Source organism: Ostrinia nubilalis, chromosome Z (genome assembly GCF_963855985.1).
Source record: "Ostrinia nubilalis chromosome Z, ilOstNubi1.1, whole genome shotgun sequence".
Classification (NCBI taxonomy): domain Eukaryota; kingdom Metazoa; phylum Arthropoda; class Insecta; order Lepidoptera; family Crambidae; genus Ostrinia; species Ostrinia nubilalis.
The window spans coordinates 21220510-21246635 of NC_087119.1; the positions used below are offsets into that span (position 1 = coordinate 21220510).

General features: G+C 35.7%; 1 protein-coding gene across 1 annotated transcript in view; it reads right to left on the minus strand.

The window, feature by feature from the left end:
- Positions 1–511: 511 nt before the first annotated feature.
- Positions 512–26126, minus strand: part of LOC135086537 (ras-related and estrogen-regulated growth inhibitor) — a 34496-nt gene continuing 8881 nt past the window's right edge. The window contains exons 2-6 of the mRNA XM_063981272.1: positions 10838–10894; positions 4965–5038; positions 4671–4847; positions 3281–3933; positions 512–2361 (exon numbers count right to left, since the gene is read on the minus strand). Of these exons, the coding sequence (XP_063837342.1) occupies positions 3700–3933; positions 4671–4847; positions 4965–5038; positions 10838–10894 (542 nt within the window). The 3' untranslated portion in view covers positions 512–2361; positions 3281–3699. The remainder of the gene's footprint in view (positions 2362–3280; positions 3934–4670; positions 4848–4964; positions 5039–10837; positions 10895–26126) is intronic.

Genomic DNA, 26126 nt, shown 5'->3' on the forward strand with positions numbered 1-26126 from the left:
ATTCAAAGTGCCCATCCCGAACTCTTATGCAAACTGGATCATGAATATAAGCGCCATCTATTTGAAACGGCACGAACCCTCATCCCTCTGGTTCCCTCGGGAATAAAAAGCATGGAGGACGTTTCGGTGTGGTATATGGTTGTATGAATGATACATTGGTGGCGCATTCAACCGAAGCTGTGCTCTTTTACTCAACTGCAGAATAGTTTATATTTTCAAAATTTTTCTTTTTAATTTATAACTTTTTATTTAACATGTAGCATTTTTTTTGTATTTGTATCGAGAGTCTAATTTTATTAACAAATCTTTCAATAAAGTCCCGGTTCGTAGCTATTGTTGATATCAAATAGGTGAGTTAAATTTGACTTTTATATTAAGTTTATTCTTACATCTTTTTAGTTTTCAATTATTTTATTAGTCTATTTATTTTGGGCACAAATGGTTTTATTATTCAAATAATGTTTTCATTAGCCTAGTGTGTGTGGGTATTTATAAAAATAAATTATCAACGTACAGCGGCATATTACTTTATTTATACGTTAAATACGTCATCAACAAACAGCAAATACATTTACTTATTCAAATGCATTCATTAATATTCTAAGTAGTAGTAATTATTATTAATAATAAAATTCTGAACAAGAAATTTACAACATTGGTTCAAATTAATACGTATTAGAGTCTTATAAATTATAAAAAACAACAACGTAAAGTTTTCAACAAGAAATGTTGAACAAAACAAAAAAGAAGATAACATAATAATATTATATTATAGAAAATAAGTACTTACAAAAACAAAACTTATCGATCAAAATATCCTAAATAAATCTGTCTTTACAAATTATAACAATTATCAGATTTTACATTACTTAAATAGAAATTTTACATTAATAAAGAATAATAAATCAACAACAATATAAAAAAAATGTATTAAAACCGAAACCTACTGCATCTTATAATTTACTGACTCAAATAGTAAGCTCTACCTGCTTGTTTTAGTTTTTTGATGTAATTTACTTTTAAATTGCATACCAATTTTAAGGACAAGTGGATTACAACCAGTAGACTAGACCCAACTTCAAATGGTAAATATGCCCAAAAACGAATCATATCGTTAATATCGCAATTGAACCCAGCATTAATTGCAAAAAGCTTTGATTAGAGCTAGCTTTGATATTAAAATTAAGATGGTCATCTTAAAGAGGATACGCAGGTAGAGCAAAAATATAAAAAACTATGGCATTTGTGACCATTTACTGATAAAATAAAAGAGATCCATGTGCTGATTTCAATAAGATAAACTACCTAATATGAAAGTAAAGTGAACATGACAACGACCAGATTGACATGTTTAGTAGAGGATCGGGAGCTACAAAGATACCAGCTTATTTATAATGTTATTTGAAGTTAATTAACACTTTTGGTTATCTATTTCGATTAAATTAACCAGCTAAGGAAGCTTTTAAAACAATGCACTAACGATGTTTTAGATTTGCTTGAAATTTCTTGGGGTTCGGAAAGACAGAAATGTAGGAAACTGATTTCGTTCAAAGGTATACTAATATTTGAAGTACAAAGGGAACTAAAATTGTATATGATAGAAATAGTCTTTGTTAATTAAGTAACAGTGTTGTATTCTTCGCCTACTAGTAAGGAAATCGGTGTGTTTTTTTAGTGATAACTGTGTTACTTGTACTGCAACCTGTGTCTCTTACGACACCTCGACATGATGCTGAGTGGATACCGTTTCGGTTAATATTTTTGTGTCGCTGAATAAAATATTTCATTTTCATTTTCAAATAAGTATGTTGAAATTAAAGTGCCTAGCTAACCAACCTACCATGGAACGATCTGGTTGTTAGGCTTTAATCAACCGAGTAGCTGACTTATCTGATGGATGAAGGGTACAATGTCACTATTAGGTAGATTGCATTCGAATGTATTGAAGTCGTGTAGGTACGTGTTCTTGGTAATATTCGTAGGTATAAGGGAGGTATTGTTGTTATACAATACACACTGACGATAAGTTTATTATACCTAGTGTTAATTAACTTAAAGGTACGAGTATACATATAGGTAATTGTAATTCTATTATATTGAAAACAGTAAATGAGAATATTAAGCCATACAAGATTCTTTAAAATTAGTAGGTATAGCTGGCGACTCACTATAGCATTCGCTGTGTAGGATTCATTACCTCCATATTACTTGGTTAACTCTGAAAAAGAGTGGAAGTGCAAGTGAAAACTTGCATGAGTAAGGTTCGCTGCACTAAATTACAGGATCTCATATTGTAACACACACGTAACAAATACATTTGAAATACACGCCAGCCACCAGCTTATTTAATAAGTAAATTACCTAGGGGAAGCCCGGGCAAGAAGCATAATGTGGGTAAGAAGAATAATCGATTTTACTAAAAACCTACAACACATGGCGCTACTAGACGTTTGCGGGTCTGTAAAACAGCAACACAGTCACGCCATGATAGTTCCACCAAAACAATACGTGCGTGAACTTTTTGTTAATTCGAAATCACAAGTTTTTGGCTGTTTTTTTATGATTTTTGGCAAGGTATGTGTGTTGATTTCTTGTATTACGTATTAAGTGTTGACTTATAGACTCTGTTTAGTTGATTGCATGTTAAATTAAGTTTAATTTGTGTGTGTTGCTTTTTTTCACCGGTAGAAATTTAACGGGTGGGTATACAACTTTTAAATATTGGTGCTTCGGGCAAGACGGATATGGGCAAAACGGATAGGTAAAGACAGCCATAACTGAATAGCAGGCCCTAACAAAACCACACATCTGAAAACAAGAACTTCCAAACAAGACTTGTCAAGAGGAAAAATGACCAAAAATAAAAATCTGATGGAGAAAACAAAATATTTATGTTGTGTGCTCATAAGAATACACTGAACTGAACCACCTACCGAGGATTGGATAGAGTGCAATCAATGCAAGAAGTGGGCACACGAGGATTGTACCTTATATTCAGGCATAGGCAGTTATTATTGTGATGATTGCAATGATTAAAGCAGTTATTACTGTACATATCCGTCTTGCCCAGGGGGGTCGGGCAAAATGGATAATTGGAACTTTTTTTTTAATGACATTTTTATTGTAGAATTTGTTTAAGTTTCTAAGTTTATTCTTTACAATTCCAAAGATGATTACCTAAGATACAAATTATTAATTAATATACTGTTGTTGATTGCATATTTATGTGGTTTTTTTGCCACTTTTCTTAAGGTATTCGTGCTGCCCGGGCTTGCCCTACATCTAATAGAGACACATTACACTCCGGCAAAGAAAGAGTACATAAGCATGAAATACAGAAAACATTCAGGAGATAAAGTTGTTAACCTAAATTCTTGATGTTCGATTTTGGGATGTGACACTTTTTTTGCCGATGTGCGATATGACCGTTTAAGTTATAGTCTAGCTTCACGGTGCTATGGGGGTATTCCGTAGTCATTGGTATTAAGCACAAACATAATCATGTGCCTATAACCAAATCGTTTATATTTTGTTAAAATGTATTAATTTATAGAACTTTACACTAAAAAATATAAATCTCACAATCACCATAGTCTAAAAAAATGTCCAGAGTATAAAAATCATCAACTAACAGCACTAAAATGACACAATGCTTAGAGCATAGGCAGACGATGGAAAACGAAGTTGTGCCAACTTGATTTAATCTTTGGGAAGGGCGCTGTCACTTTTCCCTCGAGAGTAAACGCGGTATGCAGTCTTGGATCCCAGCATCCTGTCCAGAAGGCTGTGCTTGGCTCGTCTCCTCAGCGTCAGGACTTCGCGGCACAGCTCGTGGAAGACCTCCCCCACTTGGTTGACCTGCTCTGCGGCAGCTACTTCGGCGAAGCTGCACTCAAAGTCCTTAGCCAGGATCTCGCCTTCTTCTGGACTAACCTAGAAAGAAACAATGTGTTAGACCTTAATTAAAACATTGCATGGATGCAGAATTTCAATGTTGTAACTACACAAAAATGAATCCGTCTTTGAAATCCATGTTTATAGCTGTCCTTTTTTATTAGACAGAAGGGTACATAGTAATGAGCTGATTGTTATGTACCGGTCTCAGCAGTAGCAGATAGTAACAGAACATGGGCGCCGTGTGTAGTTGGATTCGTGGTCTGTGATCGAATAGGCGGTAACTGTTGGTGCTTCGATGTACCTGTCGGAGGTGCACCATGTCGACCTTCTTGCCCACGAGAAAAGGCAAAAGTAGGCTCGAACGCTCGTTCGAACTCCTTCTATGTTCTTCTGATTAATTTCGTTGCGGGTCCAATGACAGTATAACTTTCTCCCGGGACTTGACCCTCACTGGTTGGGTTTTATTGGCGGTCAAGTGATCCTGGCTACACAGGAGTTGCAGCGGTGGGAACGAGAGGTGGGAATAGTCCCGAGACCCTGTATGGAGGCCAGACTACGTCATCGTTAGTCGCTTTCTACGTAAGTTCTGCAGCATATTGTAGAAGGCAGAATATAAGGGTCTCACCGTAGTCCATTCTTTACATGGTTTTTGTCCAGTAAGTTAATAGTGAGTCGATCACCTGCAGGCTATGGACAAGAATGCTGGGAAATACAGTCAGCGGACAGAGGCGGCAGCAGCAGCTTTAGTGAGTTAGAAAAGAACTTGGACATACCTGTCTCAGGTGCACCATGTCAGCCTTGTTGCCCACGAGGGTAAGAGGGATGTCAGGCTGCAGGCGCTGCTTGGCGCGCCGCACGTAGTTGAAGGACTCGCGGTCCGTGATGGAGTACACCAGGAAGAGACAGTCGGCCCATTGCGCTACTTCGTTCCCCGGTAATTCTTCTATGCTCTGGAATAATACATTGATCGGTTACTACATTTAGCAGTTATTTAGAGTGTATTAGAAACTAATAATTTTATCTCCAAAAGGAACTGTGTGAAAAGGTTAAATAATAATGGGTCTTACCTTAGGACAAGTATCTAAAATTTCAAATAAAATAGGTTCGCCATCTAATAATACTTCGTGCTTGTATTTGCTGTCTGTAACAAAAACGTAATTGAAAAATATTTAGTTTTGTTTCTAATACATAGTTTGTCAGTCTGAGTGTCTGTCATAACAGGTACCTACAGTTTGTTAGATAGATTATGTTTTGTACTAAGACGTTAGACGTAAGATAGCCCAAAAAATTATTGGGGCTCTCATTAAGGCGATTAGAGTCCTCAATGACCTTGGGCGTTTGACCTTCACGCCACGCGCAACACCCGCGTACAGTCCTCTCAACCTAAGCTGAGAATTGCATTTGTGTGAGTGCACACCGATAAGTGTAGAGTGGCAATCGGCTTGAGGCGCGGCGCGTCCCGCGCATGGTTTAAACCGGTTTATACTAGTTTATAGCAAGCGGCCTGAGGCGCGGCGCGTCCGCCACGCGTCACTTCCCTGCCGCTCACATACTTCACTTCACCCCCGGTACTGGTAGCAGATAGACGTGTAATTTTATGTAATTGTGTTCCAAATATTAGTGAAATGGCTCCTACTATAAGTGAATTTCCTGTACGAAAACCATTAAGCAGAAAGTGAAAGAAATTTTATGCTAATTGAATACGTATTTTAAAGGTGTGAACGAAAATTTTTAGTCTGTTTTTATTTTGTAATTTTATAAAGTTTGTTATTTTGTTGTATTTTGTAAGGCTGGCTGGACGCCCTCTCTACATATAAACGGAGCTCGCAGAATATCAGCGTCGAGGTACCTACTTCGTGCCTTGGCAATTGGCATATGCTGAGCGAGGACCTGTTTTTATTTATTTATTTATTTAAAAGGATGTGTCAAGTGTCGTTACATCGGCCCAATTGGTAGCTAGTGTTTTATGGAGTTCCTTTTAATAAAACATTAATTTTATTTGTATGTGTTTTACTAACTGTACTTTTGGCGATCACTCACACAAATGCAATTGAGAATGTTACTAGGTATGCAAAATCACTTGAAACCTATGTTACAGTTAAGCTTTTACATTTACAAATACATTAGTTTTTATTTCATTCAAAAATACCCAGTAGTTATGATTATATAGGCATTCAAAGTTCGCTTAAATATTGAATCCCGCCGATGGTCACGTGACCCCGTGTGACGTACATTCACAGCGTCCGCTCACTAGAAAACGGATATAAACATACTTAAATAATTTATTTTTTTGTAAATACAAACTTATTATACATATTAACACCCAGACCCATCACAGAAATTAAAATTGAACCAAACCCAAACTTGATGCGATTGTGTCGTTTTATTGCGAATTACCTTCCAGCTCCATCATTAGACCCCGATTACTATATAGAATTAAAATACTCATCAATACAAAACGAACGAGCCCAAACTCGATGCATTTAAGTCGTTTTATTATAGAGTTCCTATGGCCACCTTCCAGCTCCATCATCAGATCAGCTCCATGTCATCATAATATTGCATGGTCATCCAAATCACATGTGTTTGCGAAATTTCAGCTTAATCGGTTGCCTGGAAGTGGGTCTTAATTCAGTTTGCAAGATTCCACCCATACAAATATGAGCCAGTCGTTGTAATTATGACGTCACGCGCATAAAATGGCGGGCCGGCCGCCGCCCGCACTTTTAAAATTCAATATCTTGGAAACTAATTGACGTATCGAAATAATTCTTTCACGTGTATTTTTTATTTTTAACAGAGAATACAGAAAGCTAAAAAACAAAATTAGTGAACATTCTTCATTCTCAGCTTAAGTTGATAGGACTGTACCCCGCACGAAAACTCCGATTTGACACCGATCAAAAATACACGGGCATAAGTAGATACAGAATAGAAGCTCTTTCTTCATACATTACTGCCTATTATTTTAAACTTGAATTGATGAAGCTTGATGTCGGTTTCATTTAAATCAGGCGTGAAGGTATTTAATAAAATTAACAAAATCCATGAACATTTTGTACGGGATATTTTTTTTTTATATTTTTTTTTTTTTGTAAATTTTCTAATATTTTTGTCGGTTCAGCCGTTCTCGAATTTTGAACAAACCCGACTTTGTTACAAACTGTTATTAAGCTTGCAATTAATTATTTATATAGGTAACTACATAAATGTTTGTTCGGGTGGAATCTTGCAAGCTGAATTAATTACATTCCTGACGACAACCTACAGTTGTTGTGTTCCCAGCGGTTCCATAGCGCTGTTAACATGCGAAAATGCACTGCCTGAAAGAATCACACAACCTATTCCGACTACACATGACTAACTGCGCTAATGAATCGCTGGAAAGGGGTATCTTTGTTCAACAATTACGTCAAAACTAATGAACGTAGACTAATGAATTTACATTTTGTTTTGTAGAATAGCTCAAATACTAATACATAATACAATGCAAAGAAAACATACTTTAACGACCTGGTTTTACTTGTGTTGGAAGAAAACTGAAAAAGAAGTGAAAAAAGTCATGTTTCTTTCTAATTAAATCTATTCTTACTCCCTCAAAATGTATTCAAAACTTGTGTCTGTTTTCTACTTCTACTAATAAATAATTTTATTGACTATTGCATGATATAAAATATTTGCTTATTAGTGTTAAGTTAACACTTTCACTTGTTTTTAAAGGAAGAGATGAAAACTAAAAATTAAAAACTTAAATCCTTGTAAAGCGAGAAATGGATCAAGCCCCAAATTTGAAGTATTTTCATCGATAAAATTGTCTATAGATCATGCCCTTAAAGTTTGATCACTATATGCCCGAACACACTGTATAGGTACGTTTCATGGTTAGGTAATTTAGGGAAGTTTATTTGCACTTAACATGAAAAATATGGTATCAATGTACTGTGTACCTATGCACCTTCAGTGGCAACAACAAGGTCTAGTGAGTACCTACCTATAGTCTACTAAAGGCATGAATAGATTAATTTTCACTAAAAATTAAAACCAACTCCAAAACGAATCACCAAAACGTAGGCTGCCACCGACTCCGAAAATATCAATCATGATATACGGGCTAATTTTGTAATCAGTATCCAATTTTTTTAATAAGCTGTATAGAAAAATATCAATACCACTTTATATTAATTATTTTTAATTGTGGTATTTTCGCGAATAAACATATTGAAAATCTAATTCTAAATGGCCCATTTGCGCCGAGCCTAAGTATGAAAAATATAAATTGTTTCCTTCACGTAAATCGATTAAGTTACTGATTCTGACTCGCTCCTAATTTGGATACTGATTGCAAAGGCCTAGTAAATAAATAACGTAATAATTTTTCTACTTTTACTTATCTAGTGCAGTTGTTTTGGAGTCGATTTTAGTTTTATTACACTAATAGATTCTATTTAGGTAGATAATAGCGTTTAAGCGCGTCATAATTCAATCGTATCGTCTGGCTGCACGTACTCTATGAACAACTCTGACATAAAATCTATTGTCGAACAAAAGCTGGGTTGCACCATCTTATTTTAAATTTGACAAAAGTCAAAAATCTGTCAAACTCCATACAAAAAAAAACACCGGTTATCGCCAAAGCTACGGTCAAAGTTAGGTCACGTCAGGTGGTGCAACTCAGCCAAAGGAAAAATTCATTTTGATCGCTAATGTCAGTTTGCAGCGAGTGACACAACCTCCCCGTCTGAAGGCCAGCGGCCGACTGCCGCCCGCACCCCGCGAAGGCCCCCTCAACAGCAAAACGTTCGGAATTTATCAAAAGTAAAATTCGCCCGCGTGGAATTTTGTCTGTCACAGAAAAACAATATCGCGCGCGTATTCACTCACCGTTTAGACCTGGACTACGACAAACATTTTAAAACCAAAATCAGCTCAATCGGCCCAGTCGTTCTCGAGTTATAATCAGACTAACGAACATCAATTCATTTTTATTTATATGTATAGATAGATAGATGATAGCTAGCGGCCGCCCGCGACTTCGTACGCGTGGATCCCGTTTTACCCCCTTCATCTATCTTCAGCGGTTAACTCCCCTTCCCGTAGGAATTTTGCAATATCCTGTTGTAACTAAGCTTTAAGTTTACTAAGGTACCTGCATGCCACATTTCAAGCGTCTATCTTACGCAGTTTAGATTTTTTCATACATATGTTTTTTCCCGCTAACTCCCGTTCCCGTAGGAATTTTACAATATCCTGTTGTACCTAAGCTTTAAGTTTACTAAGGTACCTGCACACCAAATTTCAAGCATCTAACTTAAGCGGTTTAGATTTTTCATACAAAAGGATTTTTCCGCTAATTCCCGTTCCCGTGGTAATTTCGGGAATTCCTTTCTTAGTGCACCTCTACGGTACCTAAACTACGTCCCTTCCAAATTTCAAGTGCCTACGTTTAGCCGTTTAGGCTGTGCGTTGATCTGTCAGTCAGTCAGTCAGTTTCTCCTTTTATATATTTAGAAGATGTTCGATTGAACATTATTTATTTATTTTGCGCTCTATAAGTTAGCCAAAATAGCTGATAGAAATACAGTTTTAACTGCTTATCATGGTTTCGTAGCTTCAACTTTACGCTATGGTGTTATATTCTGGGGTATTTCAACCTATCGGGAAATACTATTAAGAGCTCAAAAGCGTTGTGTCAGAGCTATCTGCGGCCTTAAGCCTACCGAAAGCTGTCAACCATATTTTAAAAGTCTGAAACTATTAACATTGCCCTGTTTATATATTTTTGAAACATGTGTATTTGTTAAGTCTCATCCAGATTTGTTTGAAACAGAAAAGCCGATCCCAAGACTTAGTCCTAGGAATACCAGAATATGTATGAATTCTTGTAAAACTGCATTAATGAGCAAAAGTGTACTTGTAATGGCTCCAAAAATATTCAATAAGCTCCCTGAACCATTAAAACACTGTAACGTAGATAAATTGAAATTGATATTATCAAAATTATTAATTGACAAATGTTATTATAATGTAAATGACTACCTTGGAGATAAAGACTTATGTAATTTAAAATATTAAAAATTATTTTTGACATTTATTAAATTAAATTTTTGACATTTATTAAATTTTATTTTGACATTTGTTAAATTTTTATTTTTGACATTTATTAAATTTTATTTTGACATATTTAATGTTGTAATTTATGAAGAAAATAATTGTGCAGATTTAATTAATATTTCATTTCAATCGTTTTTATAAACAATATAATATTTTCTGTATGACTAACTTATCAATATATTAATAATTGACTAACAATTGTATCATTAATATTGTATTATAAAAATTGTACTACCTATCATTTCATCAATTAAGTAATATTCTGTATCTTTCAATTATTGTATGCCCATGCGGCGGAACACAGCTGATCTATTACAAACATTTTATGACCTGACTTATGTATTTACCTGTGATTTCACAATAAAAACAATTTGAATTTGAATTTGAAAACGCAACGTGTCATTTAAAGATTAAAGAATTCCTAATCTATTCGTGCAAAAATCTTTTAAATTAACATAGCCGTTTGGGAGTTGTAGGGAATTTAAGTAAAAAATGGATGTCCCGTATTTTTTTTTAATCCAAAACAAAGAGACGTAGCGAAAATTCAAACGTCACAAATGTAGTCCTTGAACTGTTGTATAACATATATTTTTTTCAACTACTTCTGTCCAGCAGTAAAAGAGGAGTAGGCTTTACAAAATGCCCATTTGACGCGGATTGAGGACTCTAATCGCCTTAAAAACTCAAACTCGAAATAATGTGTGTCAAAATCAAAAGCTTTCAATTTAAGTAAAATCATTCAAAGTATTTTTTTTTTGGGTTGTGACATTTTTCTGCGGATGCAATGTGTAGGTGTAATGTTTACATGCCAAGTGTGCATTTATCTTACCTTGTTGATGATCGTATTCGCCTATATACCGCCTAGTAAGAAATCGTACCGTCAAGGCTGAAACAAACAGGCAAAATTAAACGAAAAAGTTAGGAACCAAATTATCCGATAACCTACAAAGTACCTTTAAAAAAGTTAAATCACAAAGGGTCTAATTTAAAAGCAGTTTTTTACCGCCGAAACTTGCGAAACCGAGAACTTCCAGAGCGTGGTGGGCTTTAGCCAAGATTGTAGACCGCTACCTACCACGTTCGGGAAATTACGCAACATCTTTTCATCCAAAATACCTTAGTGCCTGAAGACTAAAGTCTACAACCAATGTGTGTTACCAGTGATGACTTATGGTTCGGAAACGTGGCCTCTCAGTCTCACTATAGCCCTTATACAGAAGCTCAAAGTTGCACAGCGTGCTATGGAGAGGCTATGCTCGGTGTTTCTTTACAAGAATCAGAAATGAGAAGATCCGTAAACGAACTCAAGTTGCTGACATAGCCCAACGGATTAGCAAGCTGAAGTGGCAATGGGCAGGGCACATAGTACGCAGAACCGATCGACGGCCGATGGGGCAGCAAGGTTCTGGAGTGGAGGCCGCGTACCGGAAAACGGACGTGCACCCACAACGTGGACCGACGAGATCATAAAGGTAGCAGGAAGGCGCTGGACGCAGGCCGCTACCAACCGGGCAGCATGGAAAGCATTTGGGGAGGCCTATGTTCAGTAGTGGACGTCCTATGGCTAAGATGATGATGATGATGATGATGATGATGACCTACCACCACACCAGTGTTGCCAACTTCGGCGTTTAGGGTTACGTATTCATAGGCCATACCATATACCTACCAACCCTAGAAAAACTTTACTTGAAAAGACTTATAAATTAGTTCTTACAGATCGTTCGTCAAATGCTTTTGAGGAGCCTTTACATGTCTCATATTTTTTTTACCCTACCAGCGCTTTGAAACATTTGGCAAGAGCTGAGAAGAAGCGTCGCATCAAACTCACCTTATTATACAATCTGTATTATATCTTATGAATCGTATTCGATATTTGAAGACATAGTAAGTATCTGTGAAGTACACAAAATATTCTATTTATTTTCTTTTTAGGGCAAATAATTGACTATAATAATATGTTTGCGTATCAACCAAGTATCAACATCTTTATATCTACGAGTAAGTAAATACGTAATGCACCTAGAAACATTATTAGTTCAAGCAGACAAATACAGCAAGTTTGCAATACATGAAAGTTAGTTCGTTTCCGCTTTGACCAGGTTCTTGGAAGACTGGATGTTAGTTGATATATCAAAATAAACAGCACAACTTCATGGCAAATTTCTGGGAATTCTGCGAATTGCAGCGTAGTGAAAAACATAAGTTAGTGCAATACCTTTCAGGTAGTAGGTATTGGCTTAGTTGTTGAATTTACGTTCGAGTTAGTTTAACGGGAATATCTCGCATTCGGCCAGGCGTCTTCTAAAGCTTTTGATCTTCAGTATACCGACCGTAACAGCTTTGGCAAAACTTAGCTTTGCAGTTCCAAGGCAAACATTTCTAATTGGATCATTGCACAAGGTAGGTAGGTAATCAAATAAGTAAGTTGCAATTTTGCAAGCGTCCAATATTAAAACTTAAAATGATCAAATACTTTTGGTAGGTACTTATTAGATATCAAGATTACCTTGATAGGATCGGAGCAAGCGCTGGATGATTGAATTAATAGTTAAGTTATTTGTGTGACACCACCTAATTACATATTTTCAATAAGTTTCTAATAGCGATAAGATTCTAATAGGCTATCTATTATCTAAAGCATTTTAACTGACGCAAAACTGACGGCCAATGGGGCAGCAAGGTTCTGGAGTGGAGGCCAACGCAGCGTGGACGTCTGTGGACCGACGACCTAATAAAGGTAGCAGGAACGCGCTGGATGCAGGCCGCTACCAACCGTGCGATGTGGAAGTCATTGGGGGAGGCCTATGTTCAGCAGTAGACGTCCTATGGCTGAAATGACGATGACGATGAGAGGTGCTAATACGACTCTTATAAGACTGCTCCGCTGACTCCACTGTGTGTATTTCCCGTTTGTCTGCCATCTTTTGAACTGTAATAATTTGTACATCCTATTAGATTGTGTGTGTAGTGTGAGTTTATATGGCCCGTATAAACAGCAAACTATAAATTATAAGGCACCATTAAAAATATGTACATAATGATCACAGAAATAATAGCACCTGAACGTATGGGCATGTACAGAACAATATTTTCAACTTCGACTCGCACTTGGCCAGTTTTCATGAAAGTCTATTATTGTTACACGAAATTGACAAGTGTTATTGAACAATATATTACTCAGGTTGACATCGTAAATGTCATCGTAAATATCGTCATGCATATGAGAAACATACATTAAAAAGCTCATAATACATACATCCTAGTCTTGTCTTGTACGATGACCACAAGATGGTGTACAGAGTAGTAGGTTCATTTACTATTTGAAATAGATCGCATAAAGATGAATTTGATGCTTAACAGGATCTACACAGCTTCTCCTCCAATAAAAACTCAGTTAGTGAAAAGGTCAACTTTTATCGGGGGAAAATGAAATTAATCAGAAAAATATACAAGTTCGAAATTAAGGTTTCACTTCCCTCCAGTGCAAAATGTAATATATAAATTATGACAGAAAAGACTTACAGCTACATATTATGTATTATCGGCCACAGTTCCAGCTACCCACTTCCGGTCATGTCATGTCATTTGATGAGAGTGAGAGAAATAACGGAAATGGTTAACTGGAACTGTGGCCGACAGTACTTAATTATCTTGAAAAAATTAAAATGTCCTCTTATAATAATAATAAAAGCATGAAATTATGCTTATTTGTTAAATGTGGACTTACTCTTTATACTACAACTGTGTCAAAATGTCTCGCTATTTATACTGGTCGCGGACGTTACAACGCCCGTGAAAAAACTTTATGAAAGTAAAATTAAAAAGTGACGATCAATGCTTTTAAATTAAACAATATGGTACTAAAGTAGATAGTACGTGGTAGATTACAAACAAACCGTGACTGAGAAAGTTCTTACGATGTATGTTAGGGTGGTCCTTATTTTTTTCGTAGGAATAAGGACCACCCTAATGTATGTACAAAGTAGGTAACTAAGCTTCAATGGGAACTCTATTGGAGTTTTGGAAAGTAGTAAAAAAATACTGTCTTTAACAATTTCAAAAAGTTCAACTTCAATATTTTGAAACTACAGGTGGATCGAAGTATAAATTGATTTATTTCGTTGTAAAGTATTTAAATATCGGAAAAAGTTTAACAAACAAGATCAACGGAACAATCACATTTTTTTAAAGATTTATTAGCAATTTGTATTGTACAAATTACTAATAGTCCCGTTAGCCCCTCGTGTTAAGGTAATTAAGCTTGTGTTAGTAGTTACATCTGATCTTATATCGTGGTAATAAGATTATTTTTTGAAATAAAAGTCATAAATAGAACTAAGCCTATTGAAAACAGTTTAGGAAACACGTGCGCGCGCCTATCGTAACTAAACACATCTGGGTACAGTCACATGGTCAATAAAGTTAAGAGAGTTTTATCAATTTCTATACACTACAGTTGTAATAAATAATTTTTGACCGTTAACTTACGAAATGAACTTCTAATTCGTTTAAAAAATAAAATAAGTTTGTAACTGTAACAATTGTGAGTCATTTTCACGTAACTCGCTTTGTCTATTTCACGTGAAAACAGTCACAAAAATTATGGGGAATTTCACTGCAGTGCAATGCGAGTTTATGAACAGGAAAGTTTTGAAGCCTTTTTTTAGAGTGGATGCTCAAATTCCTTGTTACCTCTCTTTTATGTCAGAGCTTTGACGTTTTACGTTTGTATCTGCGTGACTGTACCGCTTGGTTTATGTCACCGGTCGAGTGCGTCAGATTCGAATAGTTTTTACACAGAAATAGAGTACCGGTGCTCAAATGTTCAGCTTTACATTTATCATGTTTATTGTTTGTTCGTTCGTTCATTCGTTTCAGCCGAAAGACGTCCACTGCTGGACAAAGGCCTCCCCCAAGGATTTCTACAAAGACCGGTCCTGCGCCGCTCGCATGCAGGCACCTCCCGCGACCTTCACTAGATCGTCGGTCCACCTAGTGGGAGGCCTGCCCACGCTACGTCTTCCGGCTCGTGGTCGCCACTCAAGAACTTTCCTGCCCCAGTAGCCATCAGCTCTTCGAGCTATGTGCCCCGACCACTGCCACTTGATTTTAGCGATTCTGCGGGCTATGTCAATCACTCTGGTTCTCGTACGGAGATCCGTAGGAGAACCTCATTTCTGATTTGATCACGCAGTGAATTTCACAGGCAATTTCTCGTTATTTGGAGCATTTCAGAAGTCTCCTTTATTTTTCTTGCAAATTCATCTCGATTAAGGTTTTCTCGTAACATAATAACAAACGATTGATAACAATTACATAAAATAATTTTAGGTAAACGAGCGACACAAATATTCGACTCTACAATGCTAAATGTATGTAATTTAGATGCGATCGATTATGAACGAAAATTATAACAATTGGGATAAGTACTGGACCTCTGTTCGCTTGGCATTGAATTTTATTAAGAGAAATTTTACACCTACCTACTAAAAATTAATTTATCCTTAAGACCATGCAACTTTTTATTCTTTAGATCCTACTTAAACAAAAACATCTCAGTTCGTTTCTTTTTCGTGAAAGGTGAAAAGTACGTGGGTAAAATTAACACAAAATTCACAGAAATAATTTAGATTTACTGGTAGTTATTATCAGAACTCGAAAGTTTACCAATACCGTATGAATCGAGAAAATAATACTATAAAAGCAAATTGCTTGCAGTTACGTATATTTTTCCATGAGTCATGGATTTGTTTGGGCTATTTTTGCATGAATTAATTAATCCCTGATATCCGATTATCTTACTTTTTAATATTTACGTTGATCGTTGAGAATTGCCGTTGAAAGGAAGTTAAATAAGGCACGAACGTAAATATGAATCACTAGCTTTTGCCCGCGGCTTCAGTCGTGTGAAATTTAGTGTCACACATCGGCATAAATTATAGCCTCTTACATAATCATTAATCTGGTCAAACAATAAAACTGTAAAGTTTCAACAAAATCCATTCAGTAGTTTTTGCGTGAAAGAGTACAAACATACATCCAGACATCCACATACATTTTCGCCTTTATAATATTAAAGGAAGGTCGACTACGAGGCTTCGGCGTCGGCGGGCCCTATCTGAGTAAAATACCCTCTGCATTATTGACAATGTTAAAAAGGAGAATGCGATGCAACCGTCGAAATTCAACTTTTCATCTGCAGTTGCCAACAAATTCAATTTCATCCCTCGTTCAATTTCAAATATGTTTGTGAGTAAGGACCATGCATGCCTCTCTAGACCAAGTAACACTAGTGACAGCTTTAATTTCAAAATCACGGAGCGATCCCGGAATCAAACCTGTAAATGTCACGAATGTCTAGGGGGCTGAACAACACAACTGTCTTATTTTCAGGAAATGAAGTTTTTACTTGCCTAGGGAAACAATAAAGAACGCTATGATTTTATTTCATTAATACTTTTTTAATCCTTATTAGTCCATTGTGTTTTGGTAAATACGATTATTATTATACACAATATATGATTATTATTTTACACAAATATAGGTTGGCTCACTAGTCTACGCGCACACTCAGGTGCAAATCTTCGTAGCTCAGATTATAAATCTAGCTTAGAAGCAGTGACGCAATTTGATAAATAGGTACAGAAGGATTAAAATGTTTTATTTATGAATATGATAGATATGATTTGATAGAATTTAACTTAAAATATTTAGCTATTATACTGACTTCTTGTATTTGAGTTTATTTAATGTGGATTAATGGATGCACCATTAACTGCTGAGCACGTCAATCAGATCTTATTAATCGCCTTTTGTTGACACACTTGTCACATGAATTTTGTGATTCTTGTTATTTACTTTATTGGATAAAACATCTAGTATTTTTTCTTTCCTGCCTTATGCACCTTATAATCTATACTTCTATCTATACTAATATTATAAATGCAAAAGTAACTCAGTCTGTCTGTCTTGCTGTCACGCCTAAACCACTGAACCGATTTTGATGAAATTTGGCATAGAGATAGTTGGAGTCTCGGGAAAGGACATAGGATAGTTTTTATCCCGGTTTTTGAAATAGGGACGCGCGCGATAAAATTTTTCTGTGACAGACAAAATTCCACGCGGGCGAAGCCGCGGGCCGAAAGCTGGTCTACCATAAACTGCATCTCAACATTCGTGTAGCCTTATTGGTGGCCGTGGTTCGATTTAGACGCGTTATTTTAAACGCATGTTGACTTTGAAATTTTAATTGCACGTGTGGGTCGAGGTAATTGAACCGTTAACGTGTGGAAGGACATTCTGTTCTTAATTGATTCTTTGATATCACTTTTGACCAGTATATGGAAATATTTTAGCTGATTTCTGTCGTATATGTGATTATAATTACTATACAAGTAGTGTGTAATTTTCTAAACCAAACCTTGGTTACAATTTAATAGACGACCGATTCTACTCCTTTACTATAATAATATGTGTTCATAATTCAAGTATTAAAATTTATAAATCCGTATTGGTTTGGTTTGCAACGATATATTTAAAAAAATGGTTCATAAAAACCGCTTCCAATGTCACCGTAAATGGCGTAGGTACAAAGTTACGTAGTAATGATTTTTTAGCGAACTGTACATTGCCAACTTTTTCATCTAGGCTGTGAATCAGTTATACAGGGTGTCCCAAAAAGTAGTGTCAAGCCGAAGCCCAGAGGTAAAGCATCACTAGGGCTACCCGAATCACCGTGACTTTCTATCTGTGTATCTACTAACCTGTATGTGTTAACTTTTTTAGTTTACATTCGTGTTATGGATGTAAAACTTCCAAATCCTAAATACTTCTAATGCCTAGTATTAATCTAATAACAGTGAAAAAATCAAGCATGTACCTTAATTATTCGTGCCACAGCACAGTGACCAAAAAAGTGCCTAAGCACAGACATTTAAAACAATCATAACTCGAAAACTATCAAAAATCGCAGAACGTAAGTACCTACATGGGGATAATATATCAGGTAGCCCTAGTGATGCTCTCTGGGATTCTGTGGGATTCTGGGACAACCTGTATTTCAAAGATGAACTACAACCTTTATCCTATCCCATGAACTTCAAATAATAAATTCAAATCGTAGAAACACGTTTCCATCTCTTGCCCCTGCGAGTTTATTCAATACTGTTTACCTGGGTTCATATCGAATAACCCGATATGTTGTTAGTTCCTGCAAGCGCAGAGTTCATGTAAACTGAATGAGGCGTGGATTTCAAAATACAGAATTGCCTTTAGCGTTTCACAGTTATAGGATCCGTTGCAATACTTGCAATGCGCCGTCTCTAAACATCCTGTGCGCAATTATAGGTGCACCAATTCAGTGGTTTAGCTATAAGTCCAAATACTCGTAAAATGAATTGCAGTTTCAATTGGCCCTTATTCAATACTATTAGTGGTGAACACTTCACAGTAAGTCTGTTATATTATAGATAGACTTTAAAGAACAGTAGTATGTTTAACTTTGTATTTGGCACATAATTATTAATTAAAACTTTATGAAGACCCGATCATAACAGTCATAACTAAGACAGCATTAGTCAGCAATGTTTATTAAATAAAAATATATTATAGGTAGGTAGGTACTTTATTTTGGTATCCTGTTTCCTTCTGCCACATTGATCTCTTTCCCACTCATACACTTGTTGTTTACAGTGCATTCTCCAATATCCGTTTTCACACTAAAAGGAACTGGAATTATGGTTTTTAATCAAGCTTCATACAGCAAATACAATTTTGCTCTTAAAGCCTTTATTTACAAGAAAATGTACTTATCTGAAACAAGTTAAAATGTTTTCATCAGAGGCCAAATGTGTTTATAATGTTTTGAAGGAATCGTGTTTTTATTCTTACGATCGACTCTGATTCGCAATGTCAAAAATACATTCCTCTAGCCTTGGCGGAGATCTATGTAACAAGTGTTGCCGTAGTTTATCGTCATTACAGAATACAAAGATTGTTTCAATATTAATCACTACAAACTCGCACATCGTGGGTTTCAAGGCGTATAAAAAATGATAAACACCTCTATATCTTGTGACATAATGTCTATTTCAGAGTATAGCATATTATACGGTTATTGAACCGTATTTTTGTTTTGAGGATGTCTGAGGCACATGAAATAGCGCTGGGCGTTTTTAAAGTTTAAGGCTGGGTTGCACAATCTTACTTTAACTTTGACAAACGTCAAAAGTCTGTCAAACTCCATACAAAAACACCGGATATCGTTAAAAGTTACGTTTGAAGTTAGGTGGTGCAAGCAACTCAGACTAAGACTTGATTAGAGGTACTCGTAATCTTACTTTATGTACAAACAGTTATTTAACGAGTACCTCGAAAGGAAACACACGTGTATTTGCTTTTCTAATACATTTCCTCAGTTCTCAGTAACTTTACTCTTCAGTTGAATCCAACAAGTAAAGCTAGACGGAAATATAAGCTTTATATAACACCTAGCAAACTGCACAAACTTACAACATTCTTATAACTTGTGCGAGTTGGCAGTTAGAGGAGAATTTTTATTGTCTGCTTACGCAAATGTCGGAGATCGACTGACAACATGCTTGTAGAAGAAACCTATGTATACAGGGTGGAAACGATAAGTGATCTCACTGGATTATTTCTAAACTGTACAAGATATCAATAAACTAAATACTGATCCTGAAAGTACTTTATGAGCTCTATCAAACGGTATTAATAATAGGTTACAGAATAAACTGGATCTATCCGAAAATTCAATGTTTCCAGCCTCCATACATTTGGTAAAGTCACATTATTTTAAAAACTACACATGATATCATAAAATTGATTACTGATTCTAAAAGTGCTTCACAAGCTCTATCCAATGGTATCAATAATAGGTTACAGAATAAACTGGATCTATCCAAAAATTCAATGTTTCTTTCTTCCATACATTTAGTACTACCACAGTCATGACACTCATCTCTTGACAATATTATAGCAAGTAAAGCCTAAAACCAATGTTTTACATGAATAATTTTAAAAAAGAATACAATTTACGAGTTTATTTTAAGAGTTTATTATTAAATAAAATACACTTCTAATATTGTGTGGCTGGCATACATTTAGTATGGAAGCTGGAAACATTGAATTTTCAGATAGATCCAGTTTATTCTGTACCCTATTATTGATACCGTTTGAAACAGCTCATGAATCACTTTCAGGATCAGTTACCAGGTTTTCAATATCTTGTATAGTTTAGAAATAATCGAGTGAGACACTTAACGTTTCCACCCTGTATAGTCTATATACCTACAACTACATGCTTCTACGTTACATTCATTAGCTAAAAGCTGGCTCTCAGTAAAGTACACGCCGTCTTGGGTGATCTATACAAATCGTTGCATGACTCCAAACGCAACAGTTAGATGGTTCGTTAGTGTTGTCAATCAATAGAGCAGTGGTTCCTAACCTTTTCGGGATTAAGGACCACTTAGATTTCTTTACTGTTCGTAGGGACCTTTAAAAATCCTTCAAAAACTAATAAAACCTGTATCTAAAATAAGTAAGTATTAAATTATTTAAAAGGAAGTCATCTTTATTTAGAAAAGCAACTAGGTAAGCGTGTAGGTAGGTACATTTATAGCAATGTGATTTTTGAGCTTGCATTCTTTTGTACTTGCAATTTCGGTAATCCTAGTAGGACTAATATTACTTATTACTTAAACTCTCTCATGACGCACGGAAGTCTATCGCTCGCGAAACTGAAAATGGATAGCGCACCATTTTTGCGGATCACCGGTTGGGAACCCCTGCAATAGAGGCACGTCTAAGTAGTGCAACTTATTGAAATGTGTGAGCGGAGACCATGATAGGTATTAGTGAGCAGCGGATGCAGTCTTTTCAAATAGATGACACCATCTTTGAAAGTATTAGAGTAGAGAGCTTACAGCTAATTGGGTGGGTTCGTGTTGAAGAAAATTAGCAATATTACAAATACATTTCGAGATCACGCTAATTAATGTCTTTCATGCTAATTAGCAACTAAGTAACATTATTAATTTTTGTTCAGATACTGATACTAAAGAGATGTTCTTTACGCAAAAACTTCTTTTATAAAATAACGTAGGTCTGGCGTTCACTGGCTCTTAGTCCATTAGAAATAAAATGTAGATGTTACGGCTAAAGATAGGTATGAACATAAACTTAAGATTAGCCGGCTAAACTTAAGTTTATATTCGACGAGGTGTTAATGTTAGTTTCTTCTATCTTTAGCCGGCTAAACTTAAGTGTAACCGCAGGCCCTTGGCTAAAAATGTAAAAGAAAATGGAAAAGGAAACAATGTAATAATGTTTACTATTTTGACACTAAAACTTTATTAAAAAATAATCACTTTCATTACACATACTTTTATGTACCTATGTAGGTATTCAAAATTACAATTATTTCAATAACAAAATATTAATTACTTAAAATAATATCTACCTAATCATTAAAATAAAATAATAAGGAACCATTTGGTTATTGCAGGATCTTCTGTAGGTATTTAAAATTACAAAATGCGCGTTGTCTCCCCACCGCCCCCTCAAGCCCTCCGCCGGCCTGGCGCAAAGTCAAAGTCAAAGTCAAAATTTCTTTATTTGTTTAGACTAATTAAATAGTTCTTACAAATCGTCATTTTGCTCTTAAGGAGCCTCTACATGTCTCATAATCTTTTTACCCTACCAGCGCTTCGAGACCAATGCTGCGCGCCCATCGAATACATTTTTAGCCGTTTCGTTTTGGCTAATGTGCACATTAGCCGGCTAAAGATGGAATATCACGACGCAAACTAACATGTTATCGAACTTTAGCTGCTTCTCGAAGATAAACTTAAGTTTAGCCGGCTAATCTTAAGTTTATGTTCACACCTATCTTTAGCCGTAACATAGATACTTTCACTAGGTCAGTACCCGAGAACATATTTATATCCGAGGTCGAGAACCAATTACACCACAAAATGTGTTCTACCCGGCCACGAGACAATGCGAAAATACTTGAACACACTGGCTAAAAATATTAACCAACAAAAAGAGCAATAACTGTATTTGAAAATATTTATAAAGCCGTAACCGTAACTGTACACGGCTTTATAAATATTTTCAAATACAGTTTCAAAGGAGAATGATGTGTGTATAAAATCTGATATTAGAACGTTACTGAAGATAGGTAAACTATCTTGTAATAAGCTTTGTTCGAGTGGGCAAGGTTTAGTACCCCTGCACAAGTTCAATAGAGCAGCAGCTCTATTATTGCAAGTAGTAAAATGCCTACATAATTAATTATTTCATCAGTTTCAACAAATGGAATGCCACTTACAGATAGCTAGTTATTTTAAATAAACAACTTGAAAAAATCGAACTGCCTAAGGCGGGATGATTTTTTCAAGTTATTATTTAAGTTTGAGAAGCGACTCTTTTCGCTAAGAAATTTTAATAACGATTGGCTAGTTATTGTCCCCAAAGTCGTCTCTACTCGTATTAAAATGTCATGCATGATAATACTATCAATCAAACTGATCGTACTCGTATCCTTTAAGATATGTTCACCAGTTAAATTGATAGAATGTATGCAAGTGTGACGTCATTCCTTTTGAAAATCATATTTAAATTATACAAGGTACACAAGCTGAAAATTAAATGTAAGTAGGTCGTGTCACTTCATGTTCGGTCTCTAGAAGGCGCACACAGCCTCTCGTCTTGAAAGCTTGCTGCCAGCAGTGCACGATGTCTTGACATGCTCTGCATAAATTTGAGTAACATTATGTTTGTTAAATAGTATTAGTACAATGGTTTTTGCTAGGTAGCTTTATTTGTGTGTACTTATTAGTGTGCTTTTTATAAAGAATTTTATAAGGTATTTTGAGTCCAGTGATCATTTTGCGAAGTGCACACTCCGCGTCATTTTAACTCGTTGTATTTGTCTCATATTTGGGGAATGTGGTTACTATGTATAATGAGTAATGAGTAGAGTGAGTATTATTTTAAAAGGATGCCAACGATTTTAAATTTCACTCGTTTACATGCCTATTATAAAACACAACATTGTTAAAAGATAATATTAATCCATGTTATTATTTTATGACATTCGGGATTGTGCAAGATTTTATGCCAACATTTTAATATTCGGTACGGATAGTCATTGACCCAAATATACAATTGAACAGTACTATCATTGTTCGGCATTCGCAGGAATCGTTTGTTACGTACGCACATTCTATTTTGGTTATTACATAAATATTTTAAACAATTCCAATAGCTGACCTACTGTTCCGGAATCATATTTGTAGAGATGATGATTTAAAAGTTATGTAAGGAATATTTTTGGAAACACGTACTATTATGTAACATACAGTTTTACTATTGTTAAAAATATCGGAGCTTAAGAATAAGATAAAAAGATTTTTGAAACATGGGTGAGAACCAGGGATATTTTGAACTGACGACAGAACATAAATATAAATACAGTTGCATCTTATTACTTAGTTGCAAATGTAGGCATTATTTTGCAACAAAAATAATAATTCTAAATAGCTTGAAAAAATCGAACTGCCTAAGGCGGGTTCAAACCCACGACCTTTCGCTTGCCGGGCGACTGCTCTTCCATCTGAGCTCTTTAAACTCTTAACACTATAAATTAAACAACAAAAATGTCTACCACACCTAGGATACATTTTTGTTAGTTAAAGTCATATTTTCTCAGAAGCACAGTTCAAAGAAATTACTTTCTAGAAGTACGCGACAGTACTTCCATTAATAACCCTGTTTGTGTTTCCAAAGTTCTTAATTGGTACGAAAATAGTTCGCAAAAATATCTTGGACGCCTATTTCGGTGACAATGTGTTTGTAAACAAACGTTTTTTCAGGGCATTTTGACGGCTCGTTATTATATGTATATTAAATCAGTTCCCAAACTGACAACCTGGTCGCGGGCCAAAAATATCAGCCGACCGTTTACGTGGACTGATGAATTAATCGTTGATTTCAGACTCACGACAATGTCGTTTAGGCGATTATCACACTGCGCCGCGCTCCGCCGCGGTACGCGGGACGACAGATTTAATCATTGTATGCAAGAAGTACCTCAGTTTGTATAGAAAACACGGGCGGCACAACACACTGATTACGCGTCTGCGCGCGGGATTTTTTATATGAAATCACGCGGACCGCGGCGGAGCGCGGCGCAGTGTGATAATCGCCTTAGGCTGTCATGCCATTTTGTGGCTCAAGTCTCAAAAGTACACAGATCTTCATACCTATCCCTAGGTATATTAATGCCTACATATTACATACCCACATGATACTTGTATAAATATGAAAGGTTTGCTAAACCAAAAATCCCGTTTGAAGACCTCTGTGCGTTTTCCGTATGCTAAATATGCGATTGAATTATCATAAAATTGCGTTGTTCAGTTTCTTAAATAAGTATAAAATATGTATTTCACTGGGCCTAATTTTCCTGTTGTTTGGAAATAAAGACACATCATGAAAATAATTAAAACTAATTTCACTGCAAAACAAAGATATAAAAAAAAGTAAATATAATCACATGCAGACTACACATTTTTGATGCAATATCCTTTCTATTACAACTATATAGGGCCCCACAGTCTTTAGCTTGACGTGCCATCAGTACTGGCAAAATATCATGCCACGCGCAAAGGATCATTGCACGGATTTGCACGTGGCATGATATTTGTATTTAAGAAAACCCCCAACTTCTCAACAATGGCCGCCTTCCATCGATTCTACTCCTACGCGCGTCCTAGACTAGCAAAGTGCACGGAGAATAATAATAATTATGTATATAAATAGCCCTATTTTAACCTTAGGTTTCTAAGGTAAGGGTTCGGCACGAAGTGTCATTTGCGCCGCTAAGACAAAATATTTATTTTTGATATTTGTGTCTTATAAATACGCCAGAGTCGTTCTCCTCATATTCTTTTATAGTTAGTATGCTTGGAAATAGACATGAGTATTAGGGAGTCTAGTGAAAAATAGTACCTACATTTCCTAGACTGCAGGTGCTAGGTTTATGCTAACTAATAAGTTAATAATGACGATACAATTAAGTTGCATGGTTATTTTTAAGTAGGCTTTCAATGACGCTCCTGGTTTAATGCATCCTGGATGATGCTTATGACATCTTTCCACATTTTTTTTACGTAAACACGAGAATAGCATGCAAGCTCAAATCAGCTTATTTGAGTAAGTACTAGGAAGTGAAACAAACATCTTAAATACTGCAAATAAAAGAAAAATTAGTAGGTACTCTCATCAATTAACACGAAATTAATTCGTTGACCAAATAGAACATTGTACTTTAAAATGAAAAAGTTATAGATCTACAGAAAAAAAACCACAGCAGTTATTAACGTCCAAAATAACACACAAAAACCCAATATTACGAAATTCGCAAAGCAAAATGCAAAATTCGCTGTGCAGCTTTATCATGGACTAATTATAAATTATTAAATTAATCCATGGCTTTATTAATAAAATATTATTAAAATACGATGTAATTCACTGGCAAAAATACATGAATGATATCGCTACTATGTAAACCACTACTTATAATTACTTATTACATTTTCTTTAGTTGGTACGCATATTTTCCCACAATCTAACAATGAATGTGTCAAGCTAAGCTTGTGTACATTATGAGCGAATTGTAATGTTATGTCTGTATCAAGGGTGTCTTTGTAAAATATCAAGGTATTTTAATAAATCAGTCAACCTGAAAGATTTTCAATATTCTACGGATTTTAGTTATCCAGTAAATTTTACAGGATTAGTGTAATAATCAGTTATGAAGATATACTGAGGCTTTGTGAATATTTATATGGAGAGTGTGATCATAAAATTACACCAATGTCTACCTGAGACAGCTAGATCGTTCCCAATCTGTTCGCGCGGCAGTAAAGTAAACAGATCGTAAGTGTTTTGCGAGTCCGCGTTGACTGAGTTTTACAATAAAAATAGTTTATTTGAAAATCTTATCTTGTTTATCGAACACCTTTGGGCTTTGGCTCCGGGACTGCTTTTTGATACAATTTAATTCGCATTCCCGATTTCAGTGC